We start from the raw sequence: 14,516 nt of genomic DNA on the forward strand, positions 1-14,516 counted from the left end.
ATGACAGGACAAAAGATCAGACACAGGAAATGGAGTGAACTCAAAGTCCAGAAAAACCCAAAATACTTCCAGGAGGCTTGAAATCTCTGTTTACTTATTTGTTACCAAAAACTTCAACATTTTCGCACAGTTCTAAAGTTCACATTTTTTCTCCCCCCAGGACCTGTTTACGACGAGCCCCCGGAAAACGAGAGTGGGGAGTACGCTCGCCTGAAGAGACAGCCTTCCAACGCTTCTTCTGCCGGCAGCAAGAAGCAGCAACAACAACAGGAGAAGTCCATGGGGAAGAGCAAATTCTACATCCAGATCCCGTCCAAAGACTCCAAGAACAAGTCCAAGCCGATGATGCTGATCGATTTATCGGATGTAGACGGAAACGGCGAAAACGCAGGGACGAGAAGAACCACTTCCCCACCCCGGACGCTCCTAGACAGCTACCCCACCCCTCCCACGAGTCCTACCAAAACCCTCCCCAGACCCCTCAACCCCCAACCAGCAGGGAAAGAGGGAAGTGACATGTACTGGGACACGAAACCTCTCCCCCCTATCCCTGTTACATACGACGATGTACCAGATGAGGAAGCCCTCGCGGCATTGGCTAGCCGGGCTGCTGCAAAGGAAGCTGGAGTGGTTAGCAGCCAATCGGAGAGGCTGTTACAAAGCAGAGGCGGGAGCGCGAAGGAAGGGAAGGTGATGGAAGAGAGAGCGATGGCTGCGTTTCTGTGGTTGAACAATGAGATGATTGACGCGATGAGAAGATCGCAGACCCTGCCGCAGAACGTCAGACGGAAATCGAAAAGCGCGGACGTGTCGCCGGAGCAGAGCCCCCGCAGCCGGTACCTCGCGACGACGCAGATGGGGCAGCACGATCACCATGACGACGACTTTGAAAGTTCCGACAAGAAGCCGCTGCTTCCGCCGAGAGCGCGGGACAGCAACCGGTTCATCACCCTCCCGACGAAGATGAAAGCGAACGCGAAGAGAGACACTCAGACGCAGAAGTCCAACGACTCGAGCAAGTCCAACGACTCCGGGTTCGAGGGTTCGCCGAGAAACTCCTCGGAAGCTGCTACGGACGTTTTGGTGGACGTGAGCGCGGAGAGCAAACCGGAGATTCCGCCGCGAATCCCGCTCAGAATTCCAAGCCAGCCGATCGGCGCTACGTTACGAAGCCCGCGTCTCTCGGACTCTTGTGTGCCGTTCGATCTTTCCCCGGATGTAGAAGGGGACATGTCCTCGTTGTCGAGTAGTGCACCTAGCCCAGTTACGCCACCCGTGTTTGATGAAGGCGTTCCTCCCATCCCCCCTCGGCTGCCAATCCAGCCTCTCTCCCTCAACGCCTCGTGGCCGAGAAGTTTTGTAACTCAGGACGACACGAGTCTTGCTACGTCCGCAGCGGCTCACCGCTCCAGCTGGGACAAACCCTTCATCTACCCCATCACGAAAAATGGACAGAAACTCAGCAACACCCACTACTTCCTCCTCCCAAAGAAGCCCGAAGACTTCGACCCGAACAACAGCATGAACTTCTCCGTCAACGCCCCAAAGAGCCACCCGCCGAAAATACCTCCTCCGCCGAACATGGCGCACGTGCGGCCGCTCCCTCGCGAGGAGGTGAAACTACAGGCACAGACGCACCGCCCGGGCGATCTCGGGGTGGAAAACGTTGCATATAGAACTAGCTCGACTAACCTGGAGGTCCCGTTGCTGCCCCCGCCCCCGAAGGCCGACTCGTTGCGCCCGGCGGCTACACTCCCGGCGCGAAGGTCAGTGTCCCAGCCGAACGACGAAAGTGTGCAGAAGTCGACTGGTGTAGAAACGGAACGAAGACGGTCGCGGACGCCAGACTCCTTCTCCTCGGTCAAGGAGACGATGGCCACGAGCGGCCCTCAGGAAAAGGTCTACCAGGTCAGATCTTAGTTCTAATTCCAATGGGTACAATGCCACGGACTAGCTGTACATGTATGTATGTCAGGAGAGCATAGTAATTTTCAAAATGTGGCACTTTTTATTAGGGGTATCAAATTTTGATTGACATACAAAATAAACCGACAGCAGAATAATCTAAACCAGGATAGTGAGTTAGTGAGTGACAAACTATTGGTTTTTTGTTTGGGTAATATGGATGGTTCACTCAAGAAGTAACAGACTGTTTGTTTCTTTCTAGAAACTAATGTACATGTATGGCAGAGAAGCCTGTGAATTGTATAATTATGTACTTCAAAATGTATTGATCTTTATTTTTTACTTTCCAGGTTCAAATGAGTGTGCATGGAGTGACGACAGATGAGTGTGAGCACGCTCTCAAGAACAACAACTGGGAGGTCAAGAAGGCTATTGACTACCTCAAGGTGGGCTCAGATACTCAAAATGTCTTTCAATACACTGCCTCAAAATCGTGTGGTAAAAAGTATCCCAGCTGCTTTTCAGTCATTTAACTTGCATGGTCCACGTAAACAATAGTTGGAAGTCTTCAAATGACCTCATCTGCATACTCAATCTGTCTTTATTGGTCTCCTTGTCAATAAGCTTCTAAAATATTTTCATCTGGTTGGTAAACATAGGGTTATATATAGCTTAAGGATTTCTTTTTACACACCAGTTACAAACCCAAGTACCCTTGTCAATAAGTTGTTAGGAAGGTGCTCAATAATGGAGTAAGCTGTGCCTCGTCTGGTAAGTCATTCCAGAAGAGAGCTACCGACACGGCCAGATTTTGTCTCACTGCTGGTTTGTCAAAAGAAGAAAGACTTAGTCTATGACTAAGGTGTGGATATCAATTATCTTGTCTTGCTACACGTTTTTTGAAAGAAGGAATCTGACTAACTGGCCCATGTTTTTCCTCAGGTTGAGCAGCTGTTTCGGATCGGCGTCCAGTCGAGAGACCGGTGCCAGAAGATCCTGGAGGCCTTCAACTGGAACCTGGAGCAGGCCAGCTCCGCACTGCTGGAGGACTGGAACACCAGATGACCTCTGAACTCTGACATGTAGGGGCAAGGGGCACGACCTCTGACCTGCGACCTCTGAACTTTGGATTCAAGTGGAGCACAAGAGAAAGGGATATGATGTTGTTCCCGTGGTTATAATTGTTTTGAGCAAGCAAATCAAGATCTGTCTGGTGTGAAAGAAAGTTTTTGAGTGACTGTTACAGTTGTCAAAATGTGTTGAAGACTCCCAGTCTTGGTTTTTGTTTAACCCCCATGTTACTATGAGCTCAACTGAGTCCCTAGAATTGCAAAGGTTGCCGCTGAACTCAGCAGTTAATGGGTTAAATATTTACTTTTGGATGGAGCTAACGTTTCAGTCAATTTTTCACTGAACAGATGAAAGTAAATTTCATTTTGTAATGGGGATAAGCCCTCAGCCACTTGTGAAACTAAGTTATACTTTTGTTTTCACACACTTGAACGCTTGCAAGTTGCATCACTGGAGAAAACTGTATATTTTCCCGAATCAGAGTAAAAAGGCACATCGATTGCGTGCCTTTCCCAAATGTCATGTAAAGCTAACTTACCTGCCGTAAGTTGAGAGAGTGATTTTGACAAAATTACTGTGAAGAAGAATTGTGCATGATATGAGGAGAATATTGAAGATGTAAATTTAAAACCAATGAAAATAATTTTCTCGTTGTAACAACATTTACATGTATGAGATTATGAAGGTTTGTGTATCTTGTAACACAGTACACAGTATAAGTGCATAGTGTATGATATCTGTCGTCTTTATTTGCAAGAGGCCAGACTGTATTTTACGCAAGTTGTGTGTAGTAAGAATGAAGTGTTGCACCTTTTTCAGAATATGTATGTAAAAAGTAAAAAGGGTCTAAAAATGTGGTGAAGAGAGGTGAACACAGTATATTGTTTAACAGTACATGTTTGTATAGCGTTGGTACTATGCACAGCAAGGTGGTTAGTCTATAGATGTACATGGGTCAGATTTTTCTTGCTGCAGTTATGTTGTTGATAGGGAAGGGACTACATGTAAACTTTGGTTTCAATACAAAGTGAAATCTGATTTAGGCTACACGAATCCTTTTCTTTGGTTTTGAAATGGAAAAAACAGCAACCAAAAAATTAGGTCAGTGTGAAAGTTTAGTCCATTTCACATTGTTTTCATGCCAATGTTGGTATTAATTTGAGCTACAGGAAAGATGTCTGTAAGATAGCGAGATAACTACGTATTGCCACTTGTAAACTTGTAACAATACTGTGACATTTGCTGGGAATAATTTGTGTCCATTTTGTACAGAGGCCTGTGGTAGTCTATCCACTCCAAATTTCCAGACAGTATCTTGTTATGTGTAATATGGGTATATATATACATATATATATATTAAAAGGGGTTCCTTGTTGCATGGTATTTGTGAAAAGATGTACTAGGTATGATTTTGTTCGTTTTAGGTAAATTTTTGATTGTCAGAAGCTTGACTATGCTGTGCATATTAGATATGACAATGTTACTACTTGGACTGTATGAATGTGTTTCAGGCTATATGGTGGGGTGAACATTCTTAGTGCAATTCACTCTGTATGTTATGTGGAGGCAAAGCAAGTATTTCTTTGTTCTGTAATGTTAGGTACATGTAGGATGGAGACACACAGTATGTAGGATAGGCCCTGACAAGCACATTTCAGTGTTGTATTGTCTTGTTTGATATTTTGCCTGTTGTACATTTAGCAAAACATTTTCTGTTTTTTCAAGCTAAATCTATTCATTTCTGTTAATCTCGCACAGACCTTTCTGTCCTCTATTCTGTTTAGAATTAGTAGTTGCCCAGATAGTATAATGAGGAACAAACCAAATGTAATCTAGACAGTATCAACGTTGTCACTAGTTAATGTATGTTTATTATCAATGCCTGGTCCACACTATTCAAATAATTTGCTTCCACGACCATTGTGCTATGCTAACTACAACTAAGTTTCAACCTTCTCACTGTTAAAGATATATCAGTGGACCAGATACATGTACATGTTTTGGCTAAAAAAAATCAGAAAGGAAGCAGTTAATCATTCACAAGGAAATTGTTACACGCAATTAGATAGATTTTGAAATCTATCCACTTGCTTGAGTGTAGATTCATATCCAGTTGCTCGAGTAACCATTTCCTTGTGTATTTCATTATCTGGATGTCTAACCTTCATTGACAACATTCACTTGTGTAATGCCTATTGGGATTTTCCTTGCTTATGATACATCTATACTTGCATTAGCTATATTGGAAGCCAGAAGGTTGTACATGTAATACCCAATCTCTGTTGTGTACATGTATTTCTCCGTTGTACCCTTGTTTTGTGCTGTCTGTACTGTATATGACTGAAGTGCAGCTAGAGGCCTTGCTATGTTGGAAACACTGCCATTAGGGGAGGATAGGGACATGTGTGCTCATGCCTTGCACATCTTTAGTTTGCAATAAACAGTATGTTGACCTCATAGGTCGGATGAAATTAAACAACTCCGGGCTTTTTTTCTTTAATTCTGTTTTTTGTAATTGATAATGTTATTAAGAGGGGAGTATATACAGTAGTCACGCAAACTGAATTCATAATTTTTTTACCTCGGAGCTCCATGAAAAATGGCTTACCGCATATTTTGGTGTGTTTTTAGGCTTTTTTATCGGGGTTTCTTTTTTTGCACTGATTTTTTTCACCAAACCCAACAGTGCAAACGAGAAACCCCGATAAAAAGCCTAAAAACACGCCAAAAATGAAAAGCCAAATTTGCCCAAACCTCTGCTTGGAGAGTAAGCTGAGCCCGTGCTTTGTTAACAAACATTCAGCCGGACCATGAATGAACGGACTTTGCACCGATGCATGTTTGTGCACACGGCGTAACGACGAGTCTATGTGTTGTATACACGTACACGTACACACACAGACACAACCAGTATTCAAATTTGCCTGAGGGTTAGCGTGGGTTTACGTCACTGGAAATCCCCGCCTAGCTGGCAGGTGACGCTACAATTACATGTATCTCTTGGCTTGCTATGTACGTCGGCGAGCTTAAGCTTACACAGGGAGTACTAGAAATTGTAAAGCCGTTGGACACGAGGCTGTTGACGACCCTCAGACGCCGAATTCATCGCTGATCGCCAGAGGGTTGCAGAGAGCTTCAAAATCGTCCCAAGAGTCGGGAGTATTTTCGCCTGAAAATCTAGTCTGTGATTTTGGGCGTAGCTTATAGACCGACAAACATCCGGCAATAGACTATTTGTACAAATCTGTCAGTCGAGAGGGATATTCCGGCTGATTTGCTGCCTAAAATGTCATTCGGAGGTCGCAGACTTAAATCATAGGGCGTCGGAGTTATTTACCTGTGTAGTGTGGCACCAGCATTAAATATACGGGACAGAATGGCTAGTAGCTTGGCAGAGAAACTCCAGGTGTTGGAAACGCGACTAAAAGCCACCAGAGAGGGTCTGGAGACAGGATATGGCAGATCCCTACGAGAAGCTATCGCCGAGAAGGATTCCTACATAGAGGTGGAGGCTCTGAAGTGTCTTGGAGACCACCATCTGGAAAAAGGACGACTAGGTAAAGACTTGAAGGAATTTAAGACTTCTAGTGCCTTCTACACAGCGGCTCTACTCAAATGCACAGACCCGGATCTTGAGCAAGCCATACTAGATCGTGCTGGATTTATGGAGAAACTCGCCGGAAAACTACAACGTACAGACAGTCGGAATCAGAGGCAAACTACCCTAAGTACAGATGCATCTACCAACCATGTCTTTCGGACAGCCGAGGTTTGCCTCACCTTAAGTAAGGCTCGTTTTGACGGTCTGAGTGGATTGTACGTATTAGAAGAGAGCTATACAAAAGCGTTGGTACAAGCTATCGCCACAGGAGACATCTTACTGGAAGTAGAGGTGCTGAAGAGTCTGGGAGATTTGTACCTAGAGACAGGAAAGACCTACACGGATGTGTCCTTGCTGTCCAAAGCGATAGCGATGTACAACAATGCCGGGGCAAGGTGTGGCGATACAAGCGACGGGAGAGAGGTTTTAATTCACCGTGTCAAGTATGCAGAAAAGGTCAAGAACACAGCCATAAGGGTATGTATTGATAGAATATATGTTTGTTTTGTGATTTTTAACACTTGAATGTGTTTTAAGGTGGGAGGGAAACCAAAATGTCCTCTGATGTCTTCCTGCATATTCGGACAAGAGCCACATATGTCCATTTTCACTTTCGCTTTTATTTGTTGTTCAACAGTTATCGTTATTATCATCATGTATTAATGTTGTTATTGTTGTTTTTGTTGTTATAAGATGCGAAGAGGCAGCTGCATCCATGACTATGTAAACACGGAGGAAGACCCTGATGGTACTTACATGCTGAGGTATGTTACAGAAAAATGCATCATGTATAATTGCCATGTATGTCACACTGTAATTCAGACTTTTCATAAAAATATTGCTTTCCAAAATGACATCAGCCAGAACTTCAACACCAGAGCTCTGACGTTTATATAGTGATAAAGGGTCCTGAGCTCTTATTGGTGGATGTCATTTTTTAAAGCCATATGCTGTCTTAGAGGTCTAGATCTCATCCTAAAGGTAAGGGGCTCAATCGGTCCCTGAAAGGGAGAAATTGTGTTACACAGATTATCCAGTAACCTGACTTCTTAAGAGATGAAAGTAACTGAACATTGTGGCTTTTCTTCTTCAGCACATACGAAGAACATCATCGACTTGGAGACAGGGCATTACGGAAAGGAGATGTCGACTTAGCAGAGCAGCAGTTTTCCTCCGCGCTGAAGCTTGTCCACGGTGAGTTGTGTTTTGTATTATGTGACTAAATAGCTTTTGTTCGGGAGTGAACAATTCATACAATGTATATGAATAAATGGAATGTATTTTTGGATGTACTTACAAACAAAACCTTGCAAAAGTCACACTTAGCCAAATGGTTGTTTCTCAGGGGTGACACGTAGTTTTAGTAATGATTCCTACCAAAAGAAACAACTTTCGCTATTGTTGTCAATGCCTGCGAAGCTGGTGTGTTACGCCGAAGGGCGGTTATACCGGCTATACAGATACAGATACAGATACAAATATCTATGTTTTGCATATTTTCGTGTTGTTTGACAGAACAGACCACTGGAAGAATAGCTACTGGCATGTACATGTAAGATAAATATAGATCGTAATAAACTCAACTCAACGTTTTGATCTGAACACAGGGTCAGGTCCTGTGCACTTACATAAGGAAGCCGAGAGTCTGCACAAATTAGGGGATGTCTACCTGGAGCGAGGAAAGGTGACCAAGGACGGGGAGGACTTCACCAAAGCCGCTGCGCTCTACAACGCATCCATGGCAAGAACAGCAGACAGCAAGCTCAAGAAAGCTCTAATCCTCGCTATAAAACGTGCAGAGGAATCGTTCTTACAACATGCAGTAGGCGTGACCTGTGTGGCCTGTGTGTATAAATCAGCTCACTTGAGGCACAAGAAAGAGCTAACAGAAATGCGGGATAAAGTAAAACAACATCTTGACTTCATCGATCGGCAGCACGATCCTTATAGGTACAACGAGGAAGATCCAGAAGCCAGGAAAGTTGAATGTGCCAGAGCTGCAGCCATTAAAGACCTCTTCCAGAAGACAGCGAAGGAGAGAATCGACTTTCTCGAAAAACTCGTTTCTGAGTGCATTTCTGTGATGGGCGAACCGCCATGCAAATATGCCTTCATAGGTTTGGGTTCACAAGCCACAGAGCTAGTCACTCTGTACTCAGACCTGGAGTTTGCGATTCTGCTTGAAGAAGGACGCGACTTTGAAGAAAACAAGGCGTACTTCCGCAATCTCACTCACTACTTGCACATAAAAGTCATCAACCTTGGCGAGACGATCCTTCCGGCTGTGGGGATCAAGTCACTCAACGACTTTTACTCAAACGATCCGGAAGCCAGTTGGTTCTACGACTCTGTAACCACACGCGGAATGGCATTCGACGGAGCGATGCCGTGGGCAAGCCATACTCCTCTCGGCAGAAAGCAGACAAAAGACAAACCAGCGCTGGAACTGATTCAAACTCCCAGCCAGCTGGCGAAGTTTCAGGACGCTGAAGTAGCCATGTCTGAAGAAGACCACTTGTCCGACGTCCTGCGAAGCGCCTGTTACCTCACAGGAGACAGAAGTCTTGTTCAACTGTACCATCTCAAAGTGATGTCAACGCTCAGAGGCAACACCGTGCGCTCCAACATTGAACTGGCAAATAGAGAAGAGTTCAGGACCCCGGAGTTGTTGTCCACGCTACTCAACGTGAAGAAGGAGATCTATCGCTTCCCTACCATTGCTGTGCAAAACATGGCCTTGCGCTGTGGGGTTGGAACGTCCAGCGTGTGGGAGACCATTGAAGAGCTGGAATCCGGTCGGCATGTCAGCCACGAAAACGCGCACCATCTTACAGTGCTCTTAGCCATCTCAGCTGAACTTAGACTGCGAACATACATAGCGAACGGAGGCCAGAAGGAAAACATGTCTGCCTTGTTGCGTTTGGGCGACGAAAGAGGCCACAATGATATAACTGTTCCTGATCTAGAGAAGGTGTTTTATCTTCCAAATCAAAAGATGCTGTACAGGTACTACTTCTCCGCTGTTCCTCTGCGTAGAGCTTTGTCAGAGGCGCAAAAGGAAAACACGTCGTTTTCTTTAGCATTCACTTTGTACGAAACGTCGGCGGAAACAAAGGGGGAGATGAACATGAAGCTCTGCGATTTCACATCCGCAAAGACGCAGTTCCAACTCGCACTAGAGAAGAACAAGACAATGTATGGCAATGACACAGACCACCCAAATATCGCATCGTGCTTTCGGAACCTTGGCTGGGTCTGTTACAGCATCGGTGAGTACGTTGTTGCAAGGGGCTTCTTGCAAAAGGCACTGGACATGAATCACCGAATACACGGGGATGCATCGACCCATCCTTCTATTGCCGCCTCGTTCAGGAGTCTAGGTACTGTAGCTAGCTGTCTGGGAGATTACAAACATGCGGAAACGTTTTTCGAACAGGCGCTGGAGAGACTGAAGCTCACACATGGCGACACTGCGGACCACGCGGACATTTCTTCAGTTCTTCACAACATGGGATCAACGTGGGCTGACATGGGCAACAACAGAAAGGCCGTCGGTTTGTACGAAAAGTGTCTGGCTATGAGAAGACGTCTTCACGGGTCGAAAACAGCGCCCCCAGACGTAGCGTCTGCCCTTAACAGCCTCGGCGCTGCTTGGAATAACCTCGGCGACTACAGAAAGGCGACTGACTTCTACAGACAAGCTCTTATCATAAGGAAGCGTACATACGGAGGGGAGACGGTACATCCCGAAATTGTATCATCGCTAGACAACCTGGGTACAGCTTACCTTAACCTAAAGGACCACGCTAAGGCGATCGACATGTTTGAGCAATCGTTACAAATGAACAGTCTCTTATACGGACACGACCACGCGCACCCAGATACTGCGTCGTTGATTGATCATCTCGGCTCAGCATGGAGTAGTATTGGTGCACACAGGAAAGCCCTTAACATCTTCGAAAAGGCTCTAAATATGAAGCGACGAGTGTACGGAGAGAGCAACCTACATCCAGATATCGCGGCGTCACTCACAAACCTTGGTGAGGTCTTGAGCGATCTGGAAGACCACGGGAAGGCAATGAAACTGTATTCGCAAGCATTAGACATGTATAAAGTCATATACGGACAGGACACCGCACACCCCAGTGTTGCGATCACGCTCAACGGTTTTGGAGCCGCCTGGAGGTGTCTTGGCTTTCCCGGCAAAGCGATTGAGTATTACGAACAGGCTCTGCGGATGAGGGAGCGGACCTATGGGCAAAACGCAGCGCACCCAGACATTGCCTGCTCGCTCAACAATCTTGGGGAGGCATGGTGTCAGCTAGGCCATCGCGCAAAAGCGGTCGCCTACATTGAACAGGCTTTAGAGACAAGGAAACGTGTATATGGACACGATGCAGACCACCCTGACATTGCCTCGTCATTCAACGACCTGGGCACCGCTTGGAGCCTCTTTGGTGATCCATTGAAAGTCATCGTTTTCCATGCACAAGCTCTGAATATGCGGAAACGTCTATATGGACACGATAGGGACCACACAGACATTGCCAAGTCGCTCAATAACTTAGGCACCGCATGGAGCATCCTAGGCCATGTTAGGAAAGCTCTTCCCTTCTACAAGGATGCTCTTGACATGCGGATACGTATATACGGAAATACGGCCCATCCAGATATTGCAGGATCGCTGAATAATATAGGTATAGCTTGGGTTAACCTCGGTGATTACAGGAAAGCAATCGGCTTCTTTGAGAGGGCGATAGCTATGAAGAAGCGGCTCTACAAAGACGGTAACGCTTACCCAGAAATTGCAGCATCACTGAATAACCTGGGTGAAGCTTGGGGCGAGTTGGGTCATCACGGAAGAGCTATCCTGATTCACGAGCATGCCTTACACATGAGACTGTGTACCTATGGATATAACACCGCCCATCCAGATACGGCTAAGTCACTGTACAACTTGGGTAAAGCATGGAGTAAGGTGGGTGATCACAGAAAAGCCATGAAGTTCCACGAGCATGCCCTGGACATGAGAGTACGTGTACATGGAAATGGTGAGGGCACTTCGCATCCAGACATTGCCTCGTCGCTTCAATGTATGGGCGTTGTGTTGAGTGACGTAGGTGACTACAGGAAGGCAATAACCTTCTACGAAAGGGCTTTGGAGATGAGGAAAGATGTGTACGGCCACGATGCGAAGCATCCCGAAATTGCGGCGTTGTACAACAACCTAGGAACAGCATGGAGTAGGTTGGGACATCAGGGAAAAGCAGTCGGTTTCCATGAGCTGGCGTTAGAAATCAGAAGACAAGCGTACGGACAAGAGGCAGCGCATCCAGACATCGCTTCGTCACTCAACAACCTCGGTGCTGCTTGGTGCAATCTTGGTGACTTCAGGAAGGGATTGGAGCTGTATGAACAGGCACTGGAGATCAAAAGACGGGTGTACGGACCCAAGACGGCGCACCAAGACATTCTTCGGTCACTCTGCAACTTGGGAGCGACGTGGAACCACTTAGGCCATCCTGCGAAGGCGATCCTCTGCTACGAAGAGGCGTTGGACATGAGCAGAGCTATTTTCGGCGGCGGTTCGGCGCACCACCAGACGGCTTCGCTACTGCAGAAGCTCGGCACATCGTGGGGACTTGTTGGCGATCACAGGAAGGCGATCAGGTTTTTCGAAGAATCCTTACAGATGGAAAAACGCCTGAGAGGAAACTGTGGAGAACACCCGGCCATCTGCTTCCTTCTGTCCAACCTGGGTGCTTCTTTGGCTTCCCTGGGTGACTGCAGGAGAGCAGTAGAGGTTCTGCAAGAGGCATTGGTGATGATGAACAAAGTCTATGGACACACCGCGGCCCATCCAGACAAACTAAGGACTCTGAAGAACCTGAGTATAATCTGGACGGACCTGGGTGATCACGACAAGGCAGCTGCGTTGTCGCTGCAGGCGGAGGAGATGCAAAGTCGACTGAGATAAGAGACAAAAAGGATGGACTCTGAAACTGTTTGTACGATATCCACGGTAGCTTTTAAAACATGTGACTGTGTATGTAATGATCTTCCACATCTTTATCATTCATAATCTTCATCATGATTAACGTAAATCTACAGCATTGTCACAATTATATGTGTCTTTATTGTGTATATATCATAGAGGTCTGCTATGTAAATAGGTAGTGGGATTTCTATTTCTTTTAACATTAATCATATGACATATGTAAAACTTGGATAAGAATATAGTTTCGTGACAACAGATCGAAGTTTATACCAAAATCAACCTCTCTCAAAAGATTGAATTAAAAAAGGGGAATAACGTGAAAATAGCAAATGTTCAACTACATATGTATATGCATTGCAAATACGACTATCTTGATGCCTTGGTTTCACCAGTTTCTGAATGTTATGGGTTAAAGTTCTCTATGCGCCACCTCTGGCTGCCACTGGTACTGCAGTCCGTCATGCTCAATCCGGATTCGGTTCCGTCCAAACACCTGTCCGTCTGAGGGTGGTAAAGCAATCCGGAATCCTGGAAATAGACGGAACTTTGAGGAAATGGAAAGCACAATACTAGTAATTCTCAAAAGCTTGTTTTTTTCGTTGAGATATTTAATATGTTGTGGTAACTGTATAATAAAAATGTTCCCCTTTATAAGCTTTAAAGGCGTCTTGCGTACATTTTGTGAGACTTTTTTTTCCTTTTTCTCGACCAAGTAAATAAATGTATGACTAGAAAAGTACTCGAAAAAGCAAATACATGCTTCCTTCCTTCACATGGTCTGGCCTAACAAACTACTGCTCTGTTTATTCTTACTCATATATATGGTGACCAGCCCCTCCAAGTTGCTACATAATGTAACCGAACACCACAGGGTGTCTGCTACAGCTCGTCTACACGTTACCTTGACAACCCATTTCTGCTCCTCGGACGGTTGCACGTCACCTCGCGTGCGCGTGCACTTGGCCGTGATGACGTCAGATCTATCCCATGATGCCTGCAAACAGTATTCTCCTCTCTTGTCACGCACCTCATGCGCATGCGTGAGTTCCCAGAACTAGTGGAAATGAATGGAAAATTTAGTTTTTATTTTACTTTTAATGTTTTGAATAAACTGATATGCACGATGTTTGATCTCCAAGCAAATTCTACTGTGGCAAGGCAGTGTGCATTATATTTAGGCAGCTCCATTACCCACTGGTGCCTACTTGATAGCCTTAAGAAGCAGCTGAAAGTGTAGAAATTGTCCAGATAGACAGATAACATGTAATGGTAGTTAGTCCGCTAAGTACTAGTAGTACAATTTTGCAAATGTACCCCAACTCTCCTGGCATGTTATCTGTCTATCTGGCCAATTTCTACTCTTTCTGAAGCCTGGTAGAGGCTATCCAATGGCCACTGCTTGGCTAATGGATAATGCTTGGCCATTGGAGATTGCCTTGCCACTGTAGGATCTGCTTGGAGATTACCTGTGTACCACCCTTCCCGTGACATGCGAACACTCCGGCTGGCTCCTTCCCAACCTTAATCACGTCCAGACACAGGCCCGTCTGGTCATTGGAGATCTGTGGGAAAGGCATTGCACACATGCATTAAAATGGGTGAAAATGTGAAAGAAAAAGCACTAGCAAGTAAATGGTTGAATGTCCACACGTCGATACAGGCTAGCCTCCTTCGCAGACTTCTGAAGCGGCGGCGTTAATTTTATTCGGGGAGCGACGTTTTGCCACCGAGGGTTTTTGCTTGTCTCCACCAGACTTCTTTTGCGGGATGAATAAATCGTAGAAATCGGCCTAAAAGGGTATCAATTGGCCAGAGAAGGTAGCCGGCCAGAGAAGCACCATTTGCCTGCCAAGAGCTTCTCTGGCCGGCTACCTTCTTTGGCCAATTGATACCCTTTTAGGCCGATTTCTACGATTTATTCATCCCGCTAAAGAAGTCTGG

The 14,516-nt window shown here is 45.7% G+C and overlaps 3 protein-coding genes across 6 annotated transcripts in view; 2 read left to right on the plus strand and 1 right to left on the minus strand.

Moving 5' to 3' along the window:
* The window catches only part of LOC109487503 (activated CDC42 kinase 1-like), a 64,311-nt gene extending 59,276 nt beyond the window's left edge, over positions 1 to 5,035 (plus strand). For all 4 annotated transcript variants that reach the window (XM_019791495.1, XM_019791498.1, XM_019791497.1 and 1 more), the window contains 3 exons: positions 161 to 1,908; positions 2,256 to 2,351; positions 2,848 to 5,035. In XM_019791495.1, the coding sequence (XP_019647054.1) occupies positions 161 to 1,908; positions 2,256 to 2,351; positions 2,848 to 2,970 (1,967 nt within the window). In that variant the 3' untranslated portion in view covers positions 2,971 to 5,035. The remainder of the gene's footprint in view (positions 1 to 160; positions 1,909 to 2,255; positions 2,352 to 2,847) is intronic.
* A 1,315-nt stretch (positions 5,036 to 6,350) lies between these two features.
* On the plus strand, positions 6,351 to 12,638 carry LOC109487500. The gene is made up of 4 exons (XM_019791486.1): positions 6,351 to 7,054; positions 7,271 to 7,341; positions 7,671 to 7,771; positions 8,185 to 12,638. Exons 1-4 carry the CDS (start codon positions 6,353 to 6,355, stop codon positions 12,552 to 12,554), a joined length of 5,244 nt encoding a protein of 1,747 aa, XP_019647045.1. The 5' UTR covers positions 6,351 to 6,352; the 3' UTR covers positions 12,555 to 12,638.
* A 320-nt stretch (positions 12,639 to 12,958) lies between these two features.
* LOC109487464 (polypeptide N-acetylgalactosaminyltransferase 4-like) overlaps positions 12,959 to 14,516 on the minus strand; it is a 7,668-nt gene continuing 6,110 nt past the window's right edge. The window contains exons 10-12 of the mRNA XM_019791454.1: positions 14,042 to 14,137; positions 13,477 to 13,629; positions 12,959 to 13,103 (exon numbers count right to left, since the gene is read on the minus strand). Of these exons, the coding sequence (XP_019647013.1) occupies positions 12,978 to 13,103; positions 13,477 to 13,629; positions 14,042 to 14,137 (375 nt within the window). The 3' untranslated portion in view covers positions 12,959 to 12,977. The remainder of the gene's footprint in view (positions 13,104 to 13,476; positions 13,630 to 14,041; positions 14,138 to 14,516) is intronic.

This window comes from Branchiostoma belcheri, unplaced genomic scaffold (assembly GCF_001625305.1).
Source record: "Branchiostoma belcheri isolate BF01 breed outbred unplaced genomic scaffold, Haploidv18h27 scaffold89, whole genome shotgun sequence".
In the NCBI taxonomy this organism is placed as follows: Eukaryota; Metazoa; Chordata; class Leptocardii; order Amphioxiformes; family Branchiostomatidae; genus Branchiostoma; species Branchiostoma belcheri.